The sequence below is a fragment of the Apodemus sylvaticus genome, chromosome 23 (genome assembly GCF_947179515.1).
Source record: "Apodemus sylvaticus chromosome 23, mApoSyl1.1, whole genome shotgun sequence".
Classification (NCBI taxonomy): Eukaryota; Metazoa; Chordata; class Mammalia; order Rodentia; family Muridae; genus Apodemus; species Apodemus sylvaticus.
In genome coordinates, this window is record NC_067494.1 from 43,742,632 (window position 1) to 43,762,880 (window position 20,249).

Below are 20,249 nucleotides of genomic sequence, written 5' to 3' on the forward strand. Positions count from 1 at the left end.
TCTGCTGGAAAGATCTGCCGTGCCACACTAACCTCAGGCTCCCTGGGCGTGGAGGCAAGAGAAACAGGAACCGCCAAAGCCTTTGCTTCATCCCTGACTCTGACAGTTGCCCGTCTGCAGAGTGGGTATGTTTGGAAAAACAAGGAGTGCATGCTTCTTGGATGAACCTTATTAGGGTGCAGAAGGAAGTAGCTTCCCAGCAGCTGCCCAGCATTGGGACCAGTGTTAGCTCGTCTTCGCAGTGGCCACTTGTGAGAACCTCAGTGCTGACTTGTAATGACCCTCTACAGCAAATAGCAGCCCTCCAGTTACGTGCTCAGTCACACTTCCTGCCCACAACCAGCGCTCTAACATGGGTTCCTGTGAGAGTGACCCATTACTGGTGTCTTCTCCGTCACTGTCTTCACAGCCAGCCCCACAGACATAATGAAGCCTCCAAGACTCAGTGCCTGATGCCTTCTCTTCCCAGAGGGTCCTGTAGCTGTGTGTCATGAATGTTCTGCCAACTGTAACAGTTCGCTCAACAAAGCCCAGCAGAGTGCTTTCTTTTTCTCTGTCTGTCTGTCTGTCTGTCTCTGTCTCTGATGTCTCATCTCCCTCTCCCTCCCCCCCCTCATCTGAACAGGTCACTGGCCCTCAGTGCCTTTGTCTCCATCCTCTTCCACACAGCCTGTAGCCCTTCACCGAACAGTAGAGGTCTGTGCTCCAGAACCTTCCTTTCCAAACGTAACCCACTGAGACAGGAAGATCCCTGTAGAAGCCTGTTCTGGTGGTGTTCTGCCTCCACCCTGCAGGAAACACCGATGCTACAAGTCTAATGTGCCATGGAGTGTCTAATTCTTCATCTTATAGCTGTCAGGTTCTTTAAAAGAACAGTAGAACTGATTAAAAAGTGAGCCGATTGAGCTCTCTAGCAGAAAACAATTGTAAGAGGGCTTAAAGGTACTTAAGGGTTTGAGTCGTTTTATAGGCTTTTGTGTCGAGCATGTTTGAGACCCGTTGTGTAGTCCGCTGGAGGATGAATGGATGGTTACGACAGCCTCCGTTTTAGGGTAATGGCTGGGTCAGGCGGTAACACATGCGGCCTGCAGGTGTTTTCCCCCACTTTATTGTACCATGATCTCTCAAATAAGGCTGTAATTAGACCTGCCAGCAGGAGCGTGCTTCACTCGGATCTGCAAACGGCTTGCTTTGTCTTAGCTCACCACGCATTTGCTAACAAGTTCTAACAGGCATCCAAGGAAATAAAGAGAATGAAAGGAGCGATGACTCTGAACCAAAGATGGCCTGGACTGAATGGCCGCTCCATCCAAATAACTACACTGTTCTGCTCCTTGAATGGCCATATCAGTTATTGATCTGACTCTGATTCTGATCTCCCTGTGTCGATCAGAAATTCTGAATGCCTTTGTAACTTATTTTGAACTTTGGAAAATACTCTCCATGTCTCTCCTATCCCCAAAGTCTTGCTTCGTAGAAGAACATATACATCCCACACCCCTTGTTAGCACTAAGGCTGTGGGCACACTCATCCCCAGGTCTCCACACATCACTCTACAGCCAGCTGTGCCTATGGATGCTTTAAAAGGGACACCAGCTAAGACCTGTTCCCACCAGAGGTCACGCTAAGGCTAAAGTCGTTGGCATGGATTTATGTGGAGGCTTGTGTTACCGCTGTCTGCACTGTCCCTTGCCAGAAGATAGAGAGCAGACCTTAGTCTTCCCCAGCTACCGGTCAGCCTCAACTCTGACCCTGTCCAAGATCGGCTTCCAACATCTACTCTGCTATCTCTTCTCTCTGACTCCCTGACTTCAGCTCCCGCCACCACCACCCCCAGGTCGGGGGAGCTAGTCCTAGACAATTTGTATCTCTAAACGCACCTACATATTACAGAGCATACGCATGCCGAGACAGGCTGCAGCAACTTCAGTCCTGGGATTTTATATGTTTTACAAATGAGCACTTTTTACATCAGTCAGAATAGCAATGGTGTCTATGCATTCATAGACAATGCAGTCTAAAGATACACACAAAGTCATCAGTGAAGACAATGAGTTGTACAAGGTAGGCCCAGAAGGTAGAAATTATGGACAGACAACTTCCTGGCCTCTGGGGTGACAGTAGATCCCCCCACCCACTTTTTCTCCTTCTAACACTAGGCTGGCCCTGTGGCTACCTTACTTGTTACCCTGCCACTGTCATGCAAGGTTTCCTATGCTAGGCTGTCTAGACTCCCAAGACTCCACCGCTGGCACTCACTGGCACTCGCTGGCACTAGCTCTCTGAGTTACGGCTGTCCCTGTAAAAATGCAATCAAGCGGTCCAGTCCTAAGGAGCCACAGCCATAGAACAAGCCCGTGCGTTAGGAGTAAGTCTCGGGCACAGGCGTGTGCGAGCAGGGTTCCCCAGTGGTGAGTGCCCCGAAGGCTGGGATCCCACAGAATAGCACAGGTAGAGGCCAGGAACAGTTGAGCAATAGTAGATCCCTGTTGAGAGACTCTGGGAAAAGGCCAAGAAGACCAGTAAACCTCGTCCCAGTCTCTACACGCATCCTGACAGGGGCCGCAATTGTCCCGATCTGACTTGACAGGTTGTAAGACGTGATAACTGCCCAGCCGCTGTGCTCCTCTGCCTGGACATTCCAGTCCAGTATCCTCAGAGCCGTGAGCCTGCTCTACAAGTGAGTCTAGGTATGGAGGAAGAGCTCGTTCCGACTCCCAGGTCAAGGCAGTGATCCACATACAGGCAGAGATCTTAACGGAGTATAGGAAGGGGGAAAATGTCTTCCCAGGTCGGCCTCATCCCAGAGATGGGACAGAGACTCAGACCCTTCCCATCTGGACATCCTTCCCTCTTGTTGTCCACATCAGACAAGGTCCCTCTCCCCCAACACATCTCATTATCTTATATAAAATATTGGCTACCGCTTAGCTATCTCTTCTCAAAACAATAAAAAGGGGAAGTGTCTTGAAAGCATTAAGCCCCACAGGAATGCCACACGATAATATCTGAATAACTTGAGGCCCCTACATCATGGTCATGACGAAACAAAACCCCACATTTTCCTGTCAACTTGCTAGAACCGCAACTCTCTCACAGTGAAGCAGCAATAAAGGAAATAAGAAGAGGCCGAGTGTGTTCCTGAGATTCGAAAAGTCGAGTTAGTGACGGCACAATACTGAACCATCGGCCTTCATCCAGCCAATCCTACCACAGGTGGGAAAACAGAAACATTCCCTTAGACGCCAGGACTGCCGAGGTCCGGAGGAGGAAATTATGAGTGTACGCTTAAGCTAGAACCTGTTGACATGTGAAGTCCTACTGCCAGGGACCATGACTGTCCAGGCTGCCGACAATTGCGGTTCAGTGACAGTGCACCCAGTAGGTGATCACACACGTCCTAGGCCACACTAACCCCACTGCTCTGGACGCCATCATGACACAGGAATCCCAACCCCGTGTTTCAACATCACTGCAACCCTCTGAAGTTATGGAATGAGCCTTTTTATCAAACACGAAGGCAAAATGTAGACTACATGGTGCTCACTGGTGTCTCTCCCTGCCCATCCAAGAAGACGGATAATCTGCCGTAGTGGAGGAGTAGTGGATGGGAGGTTATAATGACCAACCTGTTTCAGTAGGCGTTGATAGCACTAAAGATACAACATTCATCTTAGTTATCTTAGCCTCCATCTTTGGGAGCATCAAGGCCGTTTCTGTCAGAGAAACTTGGTAGCAGGCTATGCAGGGTCAGCACCAAGTCTGCCTGCATCCTCTTGACTGTCCCCCAAGCCATAGTTTTGTCACCATGCTGTCTTTGTCCCCACTCATCTGGACAGAGTCCAGGTTCAGGAAAAAAAAAAAAACAACTGGGTATGCTCAGCTCAAGAATCTCAGGAGATAAAAATGTAACTCAGGCAAACAAACATTCTTTATTCAAAAGTCTCCTCACGCGTCAGCGTGTTCCACTTATCAGAGTTTCCAACAAGCTCTGGCGTCCATTCTTGTACAAATCCAACTTTGCTCTGGCAAATTAAATGGTCACATATTAATTTTCCTCTATAGTTCCCCCCCTGCGAGAGTGTGTGTGTGTGTGTGTGTGTGTGTGTGTGTGTGTGTGTGTCTGCACATGTGTGCATGCATGTCCTCAAAAAGTTTTGATTGGACTCAGCAGAACTCTGGACACTGGTGACACCGTTGCTATGCAAGCCCCAGGCTTCTGCATTGAGACACTTGGTGAATGTCCCTTGTCACTTCTAACTCACCAACATGGAAGCTGATAAAAGTTGACTTCCAGAGCTTTGAAAGCTGGTTCAAGGTTATTTTTAACTGAGGCACTTAGGAGCGGCCAGAGGGTGTTAGCTCTGTCCTGCTTACAGCACTTAGCTCAGTTTAGCACAGTGGATTGCTTTGATTTGTTCATTAAATATATAATTTTTTGCATTAATTGAGCTCATTTGATGAGAAATGTTTCCACTCTATAAAATTTCTGGCTAATGGCTTGGAAATCTATTCAAATTCTGTACTCATAAATTCATTTCAGAACTTTCAAAGAGTAGGTGGGTCCTTGAGGCGAGCTGAGATGCAAGCCGCGTCCCCAACAAGCAAAGTCTAACGCATAGACAGGCTGGAGCAGCACAACACGGCTCCTTCATGCCAGCGCAATCACGGCGCGCATCTATTTGCTTTTTTAAAGTAGCACAAATCGTGCATCGCACCATTCAAGCCTTCAGCTCTGGGCCTTGTGCCCTGGACGCAGGCTGTCACCTGGCAGATCCCCTCGAGAGGCACCCTTATACAGGGTACGAGGTGGCTCGGGCCCTGAGATCATTGTGTAGATGAAAGCTCTTCCTACATTCACTTGTCTGTGTGTGCGCACACATGCTCACACACGCGGAAACCCTAGGACAAGCACCCAGTTCCGTTCCTAAGGTGCCGTCTACTTTTTTGCTTTTTATCCTTTTAGGGACAGGGTCTCTCACATGCCTGGGGCTCACAAAGTCGGCTCATCCGGCCTACGAGCCTCAGGGATCTCACCCATCTCTGTCTCCTCAATGCTGGAACTGCTAGAGCGTGCCACCACACCCGACTTTTTTTGCATGGGTTCTGGATGGGGTGGGGCGGGAGGATGCTTTCTTTGGTCCTCATGCTGGGAAGGATGTACTTTTCCAATGAAGCTATTTGTCTAGGTGAATGTTCTAAGGACCATAACATGGGAAATCAAATTCTGCAGAACTCAGACTAGTACTCGATTTGAGGATAACATCTTAAGAAAGCCTCAGTTACAGAAACCACAAGACTAAGAAGTAGTGGTTGTGGTGTGGTGTTGTGCAGAAACAGAAGGTGCTGTCAACCTCTGCCATGCAGGCTCACCTCGGCAGGCCACAGGCAGCTAAAATTATCCCAGTGACTTTACATCATTCCTGAGCAGCCTTCTGCAAGTTCTTCCAAACAAAACATCATTTGTTTTAGTCTTAGTCAAGATGACTAGAAATGACCAAGTAACTCCAAGAGAAATGTAGTCAAGCCAAACTTAAATATTAATTACAAGCTCCGTACAGATATAAAGTTTTCTGCTTTCCAGAGCAAAGGCTACTTTAAAAAGTATAATCAAATAATAATAACAATAATAATAATAGTAATAATGGTAATAATAATATATCTTAATGATAATATTTTAATAATATTAAAATTATAATAATCAATAATTGAATAATAATAATAATAATTTTCCCTCTGGAAAAGGAGAGACTGTGCAGTGGTTGTTTGGCATGCGTCTTCCACCTGAGGGTTACACATAGCATAGGGGTCTCACTGAGCATCTCACAGGAAGACCATAGCCTCCCCATCTTCATGAAAATTGGAAACCCTGAACATTGATTCAGAAAGTTCCCACCACCTGTGGCTCTCCTTTAGGCTCTGCGTTTGTTTTGAAAGCGATCAGAAGGTCAGTCAGCTCCTTAGAAGGTCCCTACTTCCCAGCTCCCCACCTGGCCCCCTAGGCAAGCCTCAGTTGAGCAGCCATGATCTCTCCCATTGACACCAGAAGCCCTGGATGCCCCTCATCTGTAGGCCATAACTAAGACTCGTAAAGCCTAATAAATGCTCGAAGGATGAGAAGATTAAATGTGGAACTAACGCTACAATTCCCCGAGTGTTCCCTGACTTTGTCATCCTGCTCACGCTGAAGGGAAGGGAGCGAACCCCTCTCACAGGCACGAGGCCAAGATGTGCCAGTGCCCACCATGGGAGATGCCATGGACAATCCAGCTTCATGGAGTCCAGTACCTGCTGGGATCATAAAAGAGATCAGTTCTCACCTCAAAAGCCTGAACTCTGACCCTTCCACTGACTGTAGACTATAAGATATATTTATTCCAGACAGGGATAAGCTAGTAATTTCACCATTTTTTTTCTCAGTATGGCATCCAAATCGAAGCAGTCATTAATCAATGATGACTCTAATTTGCCTTTGTTGTTGTTGTCTTGACCAAAGCATTTTCAACTGGACATGTAAAAAACTTATGCTATACTAAGGACTACTAAGCCTTACGAACATTGAAACCATGGGCCCAGACAGCATGTGGTAGTGTGTCAACAAATAATTTGAATTTTGACCAGTGTTCTCTTGCCTGACTAGAATTAATTTGGTAAACATTTGTTCCCTTCAAGTTTTCTTAGAGCTTGACTTAAAAACCGAACTTGGTGTGGTCGGGATTCATGAATTGCTTTGGAGAAGCGTTTGCTGCTGTGATGGGAGAAGCTGTCTGCTGGACGGCGAGCCATCCTTTGGCAGCACCTGTCCACGGCCATATTGAAATGGTTTAAAGAGGTGTCGTAGGGAGAGAGGGTGAAGGTTCATCCCTTTCTTAAACAGAGGCCGTGACTAAGGTCAAGGCAAACAGCTGCTAAGTTACAGAGAATTTTATTTTATTTTTAATTGAAAAAAATTTCATACAATATATGCCGGTCATGTTCCCCCTTCCCCATACTCCCCCCAGATTCTCCCCACATCCCAGCTACTGAGGAATTTTATCCCAGATTACGTTCCTTGGGACCCCATGCCTTCTCACCCACACCAGAACTTAGAGAAGTACAGCTACATTGGTGTTGGAAAATGACAATTGTTTAGAAGCATCCCTTGTCTAGGGGACGGAGATTTGGGTATTAAGCTGGCTGTTGGCCAACACCCGTAACATTTCAGTTCCATGAGTGGCGTCCACCAGGGGCCTCCGGAGCCCTCAGGGGCAATGGTTCAGCAGCTTCCTGCTTCCGTCCCCAGCTCCCACGTCAGGGAGAAGCAGAGAGTGGGCCATCCAGCTTCAGTGTCACAGTCACGAGAGGGGCGAAGAGTGGGACACCCAGCTGGGCACCCATGGTTTGCTTCAAAGCTTTCTTCTTCAGAGGAAAGAGACCTTGTGAATCTCATTAATGTCAACAAGATCTGAGCAGCCTGGAGGATGTAAACCCTTGGGTATCTCCAGCCCGCCAGCTGGAATGGTTATTAAAAGTTTGTGGTTGCAACACTACTGCAGCTTTAATTCACACACACCAACCACAAACCAAGACTTTGGAAATATCTCCTGCAGAGTCTTCCTTCAGGGTACAGTCTCCAACAGGACTTGGGGGCTGTGGAAGAGACAGTGCCTGGGTGTGGCGTCTAGCACAGAAACACCAAGAATTGCCAATGGGATGACACATAGCCATGATTAAGGGGGCAAAGACCAGCTCCTTCAATGATGATGATTATGATAATAATAATAATAATAACAATAACAATAGCAATAAACAAAACCTAAAGGCAACATTTCTGGGAGTTTCTGAAAGCAGTTAACCTCAACCATTGCCCCAAAACCAACTCCTCTTACTTGTGGGAAAGTGAGTTTTGCCCCAGTTCCCTGCCTTTCCACCCATGACCTTCAGATCTCATAGTCATCTTCCCCTTCCTTGTCCAACCTCCAGAGAAGGGAATCTCCGCAACCTAGGACAGATAAAGCTATTCACATAAAGGGATCCACACTGACACCAAAGGAAGAGCCAAACATGGCAGTCTGTGACCACTGTGATCCCAGCACTCAGGAGGTTGTGGAAGAGGGCCGCTAAACCTCAAGTCCAAAACCAGCCTTGGATTTGTCAGTGTGTGCGTGTGTGTGTGTGTGTGTGTGTGCATGTGTGTATGTGTGTGTGCATGTGCACATATATCCTAGCCATTCCCCGAATGGAATAGGATGGAATCTCAAAGTAGTTCTTATTGGCATTACCCTGATAACAAAGATATTAAACATTTTTACGAATACCTCTCAGCCATTTGTATTTCATCCTTCAAGAACTCTGGTTGGTTCCATGTCCTGTTTTTTAATTGGGTTTTTTGTTTCCTTGAGGTTTCCTTTGCTCAGTTCTTTTCATATTCTAGACACTGCTCACATACAGATATATAGTGGGGAAGGATTTCTCCCCATTCCGCAGGCCGCCTCTTTGCTTGAATGATGGTGTCCTTTGCCCTACAGAAGATTTCCACTTCCGTGAGATCCCACTTACCAGTTGTTGCTCTAAATGCCTGAGCTTCCGGGGTTCTGTTGGGAAAGTGCTGTCCTGTGTTCAGACACTGAAGCACATTCCCCATGTTGTCCTCTGTTAGATTCTGGGTGTCGGGTCTTAGGCTGGGATCCCTCATCCTTTTGGAGTTGACTTTTGTGCAGGGTGAGAGATAAGAATCTAGTTTCATTCCTCTGCACCCCGCCATCCAGTTTGACCAGTGCCACTCGTTGAAAGATGCTCTCTTTACTCCAGTGTGTATCAATGGCGTCCTTCTCAAAGATCAGGTGGATGCTGGTATATAGACTTACATATGGATCCTCAGTTCTGGTCCATTGGTAACTGTGTCCATTTTTATGCCAGTACCATGTTCTTATTATCACGATAGATACCCGTTAGTATAATTTGAAACCTGGGGCCATGATATCTCTAGCCCTGATTTTATTGTTCAGGATTATTTAGGCTATCCTGGGTCTTTTGTGTTTGCATATGAAATTTAAGATTATTTTTTCAATTTCTGAGAAAAACTTGTGTTGCATTTTAATGGGTATTGAGTTGAATCTGTGGATTGCTTTTGGTAGAATAATCATCTTCACTATAGAAATCTTGCCAATGCACACGTATATGGGAGATTATTATATCTTCTAGTAATTTTGCAACACTTTCTTCAGGGTCTTAAAGTTTTTATTGTGCTTCCTTGTTGATGTTTATTTGTTGCATTGTTGGTTGGTTGTTTTTGTTGTTGTGTTTTTACTATTGAGAATGGCATTATTTCCCCAACTGCAAAACGGGCAAGGATGTGGGAAAAGAGTAAAGATAGTCCCTGCTGGTCGGATTACAAACTGTATATCAGAGTGGGTGTTCCTCAAAATGCCAGAAGTAGATTTTTCACATGATCCAGCTGAACCTGGGGTATTGAGTTGAATCTGTGGATTGCTTTTGGTAGAATAATCATCTTCACTATAGAAATCTTGCCAATGCACACGTATATGGGAGATTATTATATCTTCTAGTAATTTTGCAACACTTTCTTCAGGGTCTTAAAGTTTTTATTGTGCTTCCTTGTTGATGTTTATTTGTTGCATTGTTGGTTGGTTGTTTTTGTTGTTGTGTTTTTACTATTGAGAATGGCATTATTTCCCCAACTGCAAAACGGGCAAGGATGTGGGAAAAGAGTAAAGATAGTCCCTGCTGGTCGGATTACAAACTGTATATCAGAGTGGGTGTTCCTCAAAATGCCAGAAGTAGATTTTTCACATGATCCAGCTGAACCTGGGGTATTCCAAAAACTTCTCTAAATTCTGTTAGAGCAACCCTTGCCTAAGCACGTCTGTGAGGAAATGGAAACAGCCTAGATATCTGTCAACCGTTAAATGGATAATGAAAATATAGTATACGAACACAACGGAATATCATTCAGATAGGAAGAAAAATGAATGAGGAGACATTAGACTCAGACAAATGTCACTGGCTTTCTCCATTTTGTGGGTGTTAGCTTGACTTCTTAGATATGTGTGTTTCATATCTAATACATAATCCTTCGCCATGTAGAATACCCACAGAGGTTAGTAAGGGGGCATGGGAGGGAGAGTCTTCAAGGGAGGGGCAGAAGATTGTACTAGCATATAGGAGAAGAAAGAATAATGGGACAGAGAGTGTTAAATGAGGTAGGAATGGAGGAGGGTAGTAGAGGAAATATAGAAGCAACAAATACAACAAAGACCTTTAAAAAAAAAGATGGACCCGTGTGGAGGCTCCGTAATAAATATGTGCGTGTAAATAAGAAGGAGTTCAGATGGAATTGCCTAACAGTGGGGTGGGACTTTCCCTACTAGACAGCACTGGGTAACAGATGAGAAAACCCAGGGCCAGAAGGGGTTAACTCTGTGTTCTCACTCTGTGAGCCACACACACACACACACACACACACACACACACACACACACACCAGACATTATAGACTATTACTACTTGGCAGTCAGACCCTATCGCTGGGAGACACCATCCATTTCAGTCATCAAACAAGGGCAGGCCAAGCCCGAGGGTCTCCAGGATGGGATGCTTACCTCCAAGGGTCAGTGTTTCTCCCACTGCCAAAAGGTGCTGCGTGTGCTTCTGGAAGAAACAGTGTCAGTCTTTCAAAGCCATGAATCCTGCAAGCTGCAATGATGACTGGTCTGGGAAGACACGCCCACTGGTGCCATAGTGGCCCAAATGTCACGAGAATAGCCAGCCACTTTCCGGTTGAACTTAAGGCCTGCTTCATACGATGAATGCAGAGAGACCCCCATGAGGAGCTCAGCTAGGAGGTAGACATGGAGTCCCTAACTGTGTGTGCGTGTGAGTGTGCGTGCGTGTATGTGTGCGGGCGTGTGTGTGTGTGTGTGTGTGTGTGTGTGTGTGTGTGTGTGTACGTGCGCGTGCATGTGCGTGAGAGAGGGAGAGACAGACAGACAGACAGACAGACAGAGACAGAATCAGTTTTCTTTAAGTATTTAAGGCTCGGTCCCTGGTAGATGACCCCACATGCAAGAATATATTTATATTATTATATATAAATATATTTTATATATAATACATATATAATACAGATAATATATATCAAATTTTTTAAGAGGACACAAAGTTGGGAAGGTAGGCAAGAAGGCAGACCTGGCAGGAAATGGAGGAAGATTGAATAAGATCAAAGTTTATTGTGTGAAATTTTCAAAAAATTAATAAAATATTTTTAAAATAATAGCTTAGGCAACATAATGAGATTTTTATCTCAAAAGAAAGGGGGAAATGACTCAAATCTACATTTCCTAAACACATAAACATTACATTATTTCAGTGGCATTATTTAATATTGGAAGTTATCATTTAAATAAATTTCTTTTTAAAATGTGGGTTTTATTCCACTAAACCTGGTACCCGCCTAAGCAGCAGTTCTCACAAACTGGAAATTGCCATTCTGGTCTCCTCGGTCTTCTGACCACTAAATCCAGCAAGCCTGGAGCGGAGTGTCACTCAGAAGCTTGGAACAGAGAATCTGCAGTTGTTCGGTGACCGAAAGGCATTTGCAATAGTCTTCCCAACTTCCTGTGGATCCCAGCACCTGGGCCCTGGGCTCACTTTACCTCCTGGTGGCATCACCACAAGTCACTTAAGGATGAAGGCAGCTTTAGCTGTAACTGGTGTCATAAGAAATAAAAATATAAATGAGAGATAGATAGATAGATGATAGATAGATAGATAGATAGATAGATAGATAGATAGATAGATAGATGGCAAAAGGACAGATGGATGGACAGACGGGCAGACAGATAACACACAGTGAAATCACAAGTCTTCTATGCTTTTATTTTATTGGATCTCTCTATACCTATCCTGGCCTTGAACTTGGTGTCCTGCTGCCTCTAGGTCTCTATTGGAATCACAGCTATATGCCACCACACCCCAAGAGGTCACGGGGACTTGTGATTTCATCGAGAACCAGACACATGCCTTTTCTGATCCAGAAACAATTTCATTTCTTCCCAATGATGTATTTTCAATTCCACTTTGTGTTCCTTGGGCAAGCTCACCCAGGCCCAAGGGACCAGAGTCCTGGCTGCCCTCTGAGACCAGCACCCATGGCCTTGGTGTCCAAAGGCACCTTGGCACTTTGTTTTGTAATAAACATTCCCTCCCTGGGGAACGCTTCTGGTCTGGATTTGGCCTCTGGTCACATTCAAGTATGCATGAATGTGTGCAAAACGGCTAATTGTGACAGCATGCTCTCCACACACAGCGGCATGGAAGGTGTCACCAAGCCACGGTGCTCAGCTGCGCTCTATTTCAGAGTCTGCTCTCCCTTGTCATTCAGCCCCTGGTGTGAGAGAGCTAGTGTCCCTCCACAACTGGTGCTGCTCAGGACAAAGGCCAGCTCAGTCCTGCCTGCTCACTGCTCTCTCTCTGTGTCCCTGGCACACCTCCTGATTCCTACAGTCAATTCAAGGCCTGTCAGACACTTGGGAGGCAACACCAATCCCTTTCCTTGTTAAGCTCCATGAGCTACAGAAAGCCAGAACTTCTAGAAACTAGAAAATTGGACAAGGAGAGACTGGGAACAAAAGTCTAGGCATCATCTGAGTTCCCTCCCCTCCCCCCAATCCGGAGTTCTGTTCTTGTTTTCTCTTGGCATTCTTATTACATTTATGATTTAATTTTCAGCTTTAACTTTTGGATGTGTAGAGCTATTATGCCACGGCGCATGTGGAGGTCAGAGGTCAGATTGTGGGACTCAGTTCTCGCTTTCCTGCAGATCTCGTGTTGCCAGGCTGCAAGTCTCTTGACCGAGTGAGCCATCTCTCCATTGCCATTCCGTCATGTCACTCCTCTTCTGTCCCCAGCCCAAGGGGTGGAGGTGGGGCAGACAGCTATTTGTCACCTCACCGGTGATATTGCTCCCAGCTGTGTGATCCTGTCCTGGTTAGTCCTGAGGGCCAGGCTTCTGCAGCCCGGGGCCATGATGTGTCAGAGTTAACAAAGATGCTTCTTTCTTTAAAAAGGGCCTTTTTATTAGTCAGCTTCAGAAAGAGCCAACAGAGTTCATCTTCTGCTGCTTGTCAGGGAAGGACCACCGGGAGCCAGCAATTCTTTGTTTTCTGTATATCTCTCAAGATTTAAATAAGGCTTTTTATTTCCAAGTAACAGTGGCTGGGACTGTCCCTGAGACTATCTTTCCATTTACCATCAAAGAGTATTCAAAAACAGCACACAAACCATAAAAACCCAAATCTGAATGGAATGTTCTCTGAGCCAGGTGACCGTCCAAGCAGTCCTGACTGCTCTTCCCCTCCGTCTCTCACCTAAGATTCCCGTGGGCACCTAACTAAAGGGAGGGGGCCAGAGTTCTCTCAGGGCCCATGTCCAGTGGGTAGCAAGGAAAGAGACTGTAGAGTTAGGCCTCAGGAGCTGGCGATCGATCCTGTGCTCCTCCTGTGTTCCATATGACAGGTAACCTGTGAGAGTTCCTTCCCCAGCTGTGAGCTCCCCAGAGGCACCGGCCTGATTGTCACTCCTCCCTCCATCCTGCAGAGCCCAGCAGGCCCTTCCCTGTGTACACAGTGGGCTCAGACCCAAGGAGCCAGGCTTCAGAGCCAAACCCAAACCTGCCTTAAGAACAGTGTGCGTGCGCGTGCGTGCGTGCGTGCGTGCGTGCGTGCGTGGGTGCTCCAGCTAACCTGGCCTACCTTTTTGCTTTGAGTCTCTCACCTCTGATGGTGTTCCTTCCTTTCTGGAAAGCAGTAACTAAATGAAGGAGAAGAATTGGGCTTCCACCGTCTAGAAACTGAACCCACCATGGGGAGGTTTCATTGAAAGTCTACACGATCTCTGTCTGCTGTTGGCCAGTGTCCGCCGAGCAGCAGAGATCTGTGTGAAACGTAAATGTGTCTTATGCAACTGCCCTTTGCCATGGGCGCTAGTGACAGGCACGAGCTGAGCCTCTGCCCCAGGGAGATGCCATCAGTGGGCAAATAGGAAACACATTTTGCCATGACCCGAAAAGGGCCAAGAAGCAGTGGACAGATTGGAGCCATTGCACAGGAATCAGACAGCAGAGGAGTTTGAATGTGTTTAACGCTGAAGCGCGTTTCTCAGATAATCAGAGAAGATTCAACATCCAAAGTGCTAAATGGAGTTGAAAGGACTGGAAAGTGTCTCTGGGCGACCGCTGCCTGCTCCTGCAACCTAGCATCCCTAAGAGTGGCCCCATCCCTCCTTCCGCTGTTTGAATGCCCTTCTTAAGGGGCACAAATCTGCCTTGCACCCTCCACGTAAGCCCCACTCATTTGGTTATAAATAAAACATCTCTTTCCCATGGTCAATGTCCCTTGCTAACCACCTAAACACAAAGCAGGCTCCCCACTTCCTAAACAGTAATATCAGCTCCTAATCAGAGCTGGCATTGTAAATAACCACCTGGCTGGTGGTGCTGGTGTTATTTTAAGGGTCCTGTTCTCACAAACACATTTCTCAGTGGCATTGTCTGCATTTAAAGCAGGGAGTGCAAAGGAGGCACCTCGAGGCCTGCTTCTCAAGAAAGGGCAAGAACGGCACAAGTTACAAAATGGAGATGACACCCCCACCTGCCTGTCAGCGTAGCTTGACATTAGCATGGCCCGTGTCGTTGTCGTTGTCGTCATTACAGCATGCGGAACAAGGAGCGGGCCCCTGATTTTTGTTCAGCTGTTCTGTCTCTTTCTGCCCCCATGATGCATACTCGGCAATCACAGAATAGTGTAACTCCAACTCCCTTCCAAACAAGCGCCTTCTATTCTGCTCCTTTCTTCTGTCGCTGGGGTTGGTACAGTCGGAGACAAACAAAGCCACAGAGCCTACTCCCACAGCTAAATATTTTTTAAAAAGTAAGACCGCGGAATAAAGTGTTGCTTGTCGCCGCCTCGCTCGCTCGGCAAGGGGGTGAATCCTAGGGTGTGTTAAGCTCTCTATTGTGTGCAGACTTGCCAAACCCCTCAGCTACATAGGAAAAATGTGCCTGTCCTGTGACCCATTCAGTCTTTGACCTTTCGGGCACAACAAAAGGCGCTATTTACCTCTGATTAATACATGGATCTTTGTCTGGAAGGAACTGTACCAAAGCTGTCACGGCCCAGCATCACCAGTTTGATTTTTCCAGGTGCCTGTGGGGCAGGGAGTGTCCGCAGGTTCAACTGTCGGAGGCAAACAGAGCCTGCCTATTTCTCCCTAACTGAGTGAAAGATCCCTAACTATGGGAAAGATCGCAGGCCCGGTACTTATGAGGAGGGCCATTTGGAAGAAGAAGGGCGCAGAGATTATCACAAGACCTCCTGGGACACTTTTCACTCCAGGTGGACTCCTGGGATATTGACCTCCTTCCTAAGGACCGCGCTTAACCGTCAACCTTATTACATACACAGCATACGCTCTCCTGTAGCTTGACCCGACTCTGTTGGTACCTGACCTCCAGGCCGCTTTCTTTGTTTCTGACCAATTTTTTTCCCTCATACCTCCATCCCTGCCTAACCCAAGTACCTCAGTTTCAACTCCAGGACTCGCTCCTATTGGCAGACGCTTCACGTTCTCCTTCACGTGTGGTCGTTCCTAACAGTGCCCTCCCTGCTTAGGGTACACCCTGCCAGTCATGATGAAGATGATGGTAGTCTGTTTGCTAAAACGTGCGTTCACTTATGGTTTGTTTTCTTATTGATAGTTATGCTTTTATTCAAAAAAAATAAGTCTTTACTATGCTTCTCTCTTGGTGATAAATATTCTCCCCACGTGATAAATATGGTCTTGAGCAGTGTTCATGGAAAGTGTTCCATGTGTTTGACATTTTGAATAACCAGCCACTTAGTGAGTCAAACTTTAAATGGACTGAACTCCATTACACAAGGTATCCGCCACGGGGAGAGAACTCTCCAAATTGCGGTTTTGTAAACCTTTGTAAGTTCACCTTATAGAAGAAATTACTACGTGCCACGGTCGGTCGTAAGACTCCACTTTTATAACTTTGCTGTATTTCTACCTGCCTCTGCTCCTACCAAAGTGGTCAGAATGACAGCACTTTTTTCTGTATCGTCTCAGACAGTTCTATTTCTCTAAGAAGTTTCTGGAGAAAACATCAGATGACAATAGCGCCTGTCGGTGCTGTGTGGGGTCCTCTTTATTACCTTTGCTCTGGTCTGGACCACTACCTGATCCTTTTGAAAATGTCCCCAAGTAACTTAGGAAAGGGAATCTTTAGCAACAATTGAATTTCCACTGTTTTTGCATCATCAAGTGGGGTAAACATTTGAAGGCCGTACCCAAGGACAAAGTGAACAGTTCCTCTGTGAGGCGGATCCTTCAGGGTGAACTGTGCTCCCCTGGCCAGGGCACCCTCGGGCCCACGCTCACCTCTTCACCCCTCTGTCTCCTAGAAGCCCAACTTGTCACCCGCTCTTGTGTCACCAGGCAACATGAGCAGCTTCCCTAGAAGCAATAATGTCTCCCTTCTGGGGACAGGGACACTGAAGCCCTCGGAGATCTGTGTATGCAGCAGAAAACATGTCTATGACTCTGTAGGCAGAAACCATGATAATGTTGGTGTCTGGAGGGTGCACAGTATGTGTGTGTGTGTGTGTGTGTGTGTGTGTGTGTGTGTGTGTGTATGCACCTCCGTCAGAACTGGGGCCCCTCCAGATATCTCACAGTCTTGGTGCTGTCAGGGACCTTTTGTCCGAGGAGCTTCAGCCTGAGTTTTCAGAGTAGGAGGGAGACCTGAAGGTTTGGGAGGCCTGCCAAGATCACCTAGGACTCCAGGTGATCATTCATGGCACCAGCAAGGCAGGCACAGATGTCAAACATGAGCCGCAGGAGGATGGGCTGCAGTGGGGCCGACCTGGCCTTGCAAACTCCAGAAGTGGCGACGATAGCTCCCTGGCATGCCACAACCCTACGATGGGCCATCCTGTGTCACTCAGGAGCAGCCACAGCAAAGTTCTGGGAAGAACCACAGGACCCTGTGGTCCCCAGCCCTCAAGGGAAAGACTCACCATGTCCACAAAGCTTCAAAGGCATGGCCGCAGCTCTGAGCTGAGCCTACCCTTTTCCAGCCTGACTAATGTGAGCTCTGCGGGGCTACCTGCCTGGTCTAACCACAGGCAATCGGTTTGCTGTACACTGGGCTGTGAAGTGGACACGGTCTCCTGCCTGGAAGGGAGCCTGTCCCATGATCCTTTCACACTTGTCTACTTTAGATTCATTTTCACTAGCTCTGCCCTGGATTTGAGTTTTGTTACTCTCCTTGTTTGATCAATGGACTGGTTCATTGGTTGGTTGCTTTGTTAAAAAAAAAAGAAGTGTGTGTGTGTGGGGGGGGGGGTATCTTATTATGTAGCCCAGGCTACCTTCAAACTCATAGTGATCCTCCTGCCTCAGCTTGGTGATGCTGGGATCTCAGGCATGGCATCACCATCATAGGCCTTTTGGTATTTTTTGTGGAGTTGCCACAAGCCTCACATTTCAGCAAGATAACGTGAAAATGTCACCTGTCATTGTCTCCTAACAGGTGCTTGGGAAGTGCCTGGCCTTCAGGGTGGGACTCTGGGGACACTGCACAGAAATAACTGCCCCTTTGTTTATTTGCCTGATCCAGTGAACTCCGGGGATGGCATCGACTACAGCCAGCAGAAGAGGGAGAACATCGGCGACCTGATCCAGGAGACCCTGGAAGCCTTCGAGCGCTATGGAGGGGAGGACGCCTTCATCAACATCAAGTACATGGTGCCCACCTATGAGTCGTGCTTGCTGAACTGACCGGGCAACTGCAGGAGGGAGCCTCCGTCGGTATCACAACCATCTGTCCCCAATGTCCTAGCATCTCGTTACTTGTGACTTCTACAACTCTCTTTCTACAGCTGCAAACATAGTAGCTTCTGGGCCAAAAGACTGTTAGCCCTATTGAGAGCAAGGCTTTCCGATACATAAATAGTGCCTGTTTCTTAGATTACAATAGTGTACTGTGCTTTTTTTTTCCCCCCACGAGGAGAATCGCTTCTTTATCCAGCTCAGATAGAGGCAGGAGTCCGAGTTAAACCTTCAACTGTATAGACAATAAAACCATAATTTTCATATGCACCCTTTGCTGTGCTATGTCTGCCTGCCCCAGAGGGCCACCTCACAGGCTATAGGGAAGAGTCTGTGCTGAGAGCTTCATAGGTGTCTGTCACGGAAGAGAAGCATCACTCCAGCAGGTGTTGCGCTCTGACATTCGATACAACTGTTGAACGTACACCCCAATTACAGCAGGAAAACTTTGCACCCCATTATAAGCTAAACTATAACCGTAATCAGTGGTTCTGACCGACTAGTAACCCGGCCTTCAAGGCCCTTGCACTTTATATCTGGCTGAAGATGAGCGGTCTGGGGAGGGGCTGGAGTTGAGGGTTAAGGTGTGAAATATTAGGTTTGGAACACAGTTAGTTCTAAGGAGAGAGCTGGCTGGAGTCCTCGCTCCACCGTCGTGAGGAGGGCACTACACATCTCAGGGCGTCTCGGGGCTGGGCATGCTGTTGACACATGTCGCCCAGCAGTTGGTCCGGGGCATCTCATCATCCCCAAACATGGTTGTGTGCCTTCAATGACCCTTGGAAAGGATCCATGTTGACCCTAGCGATTCCCCCCTGACCTGCTTCCTCCAAGTTGCTCTGGTCTCACAGTTCCATGACTGCATGGGTCTGATGACTTCGTTTTGAATCGATTTTGGAATTTTATTGAGTCCAGAAAAGACAAAGGACGTGTACTTTTTCATTCAGCAGAGAATGAAAAAAAAAAAAGCAAAGCAGAGACAAAACGTAAGGCATTCAGCCTTGGATCACGACGGGGCAGACATGCCAGGCAGGACGCTCTGAGCATCTGAAACTCAGCCCAAAAAAACTTCATAAAGCAGGAGCGAGGTCTGCGCCCCTGAGAAATGGCTCAGCCCCCCAGAAATGCCTAACCTCAAAGGTCTCACATCTGAAGCCAAGTGTGATGTCTGCCTAGAACTGGGAAGAGGCCGTGTGCTCCCCCTGTCTCCACCCTCTGACCTCATCATCAACACTAATTATTTAAGGTTTTCCGTTTCCAAAATTAAGGACCGGATTCAGCAAATGAGTTAGTTCATTATTTATTCTGTTGAATGGGCAAGGTACGCGGACAGAGTCTCTAGCATGGGGCCGCTACACCTGCTTTCAGGAGCTCGCTTAGGGGAGAGAAAGAGGGCAAAGGTACTTGTAGGGATAACGTTTGGAAGGCACGACTGTAGGTCCAGTGACACGCACAGCTGTGGCCCTGGCATTGCTAATGTAAAGGAAGGAGACCCCCAAGTAGGCGTGCTGGCCTGGAATGGCTTCTACAGGATCTCCTCTCTCACTCCACCACTCCTGATTTCAAGCAGGAAGACTGGCCAGGAGCCCCAGTATGGGCTTGGAGCTGAAGCATCAGCCTTGACCACCCAGCTCTGTTACCCATTAGATGTACTGCCCTGGGCAAATTCCTCAACCTGTCTGAGCCCCCTGTGCCCTCCACTGTGAAGTGCAGATTGACTTGTCTGTAGACAATGACCCACACCAGAGATGACTCCCCACACCAGAGATGACCCCCACACATGCAAGTGTTGTATGTTCACTGAACCTTCAGCCTGAAAACAACAGACTATAAAGAATGACTCGCTTTGCCCCAAGAGGGTGGTACTCATTGGAACATCCCGAGGACAATACGGTGCCTCCTACCCAGACACGGAAGTCACTTTGCAGTGAGACAGTTTTTCAAAGAACCAAACTAACGACAAAGTCAGCACTTGGTTCTCTAGAGATTGAAAAAGCAAAAGCAGACCGAGCCACATTCTTGTGTTGATTCGCTGGCACAGAGTTAAGAATGGCCTGCTTTCTCTGACCATACCCCAAGACCGACATCTACGGTCTGAATCACTTCCAAGGAAATCAAAGTGAAAGGCCTAGCATGTGGGACATTGGGTTTCATTCTCCAACAGACAGACAGACAGACGCATGCATGCATGCATTCATGGACACACACAGAGAGAGAGAGTGAGGCAGACACGCATACAAACACAGGGCAGGTGGGAGAGAGGAGAGAGAGACAGAGACAGAGAGAGAGAGACAGAGAGACAGAGATCTGTCACACTGGGCATTAGATCCCTAAGGACAACAGCTTCCTTGCAGTG

The 20,249-nt window shown here is 47.2% G+C and overlaps 1 protein-coding gene across 1 annotated transcript in view; it reads left to right on the forward strand.

The window, feature by feature from the left end:
* Pacrg (parkin coregulated) overlaps positions 1-17,983 on the forward strand; it is a 428,615-nt gene extending 410,632 nt beyond the window's left edge. The window contains exon 5 of the mRNA XM_052169795.1: positions 17,682-17,983. Within this exon, the coding sequence (XP_052025755.1) occupies positions 17,682-17,842 (161 nt within the window). The 3' untranslated portion in view covers positions 17,843-17,983. The remainder of the gene's footprint in view (positions 1-17,681) is intronic.
* The last annotated feature ends 2,266 nt before the right edge of the window (positions 17,984-20,249 follow it).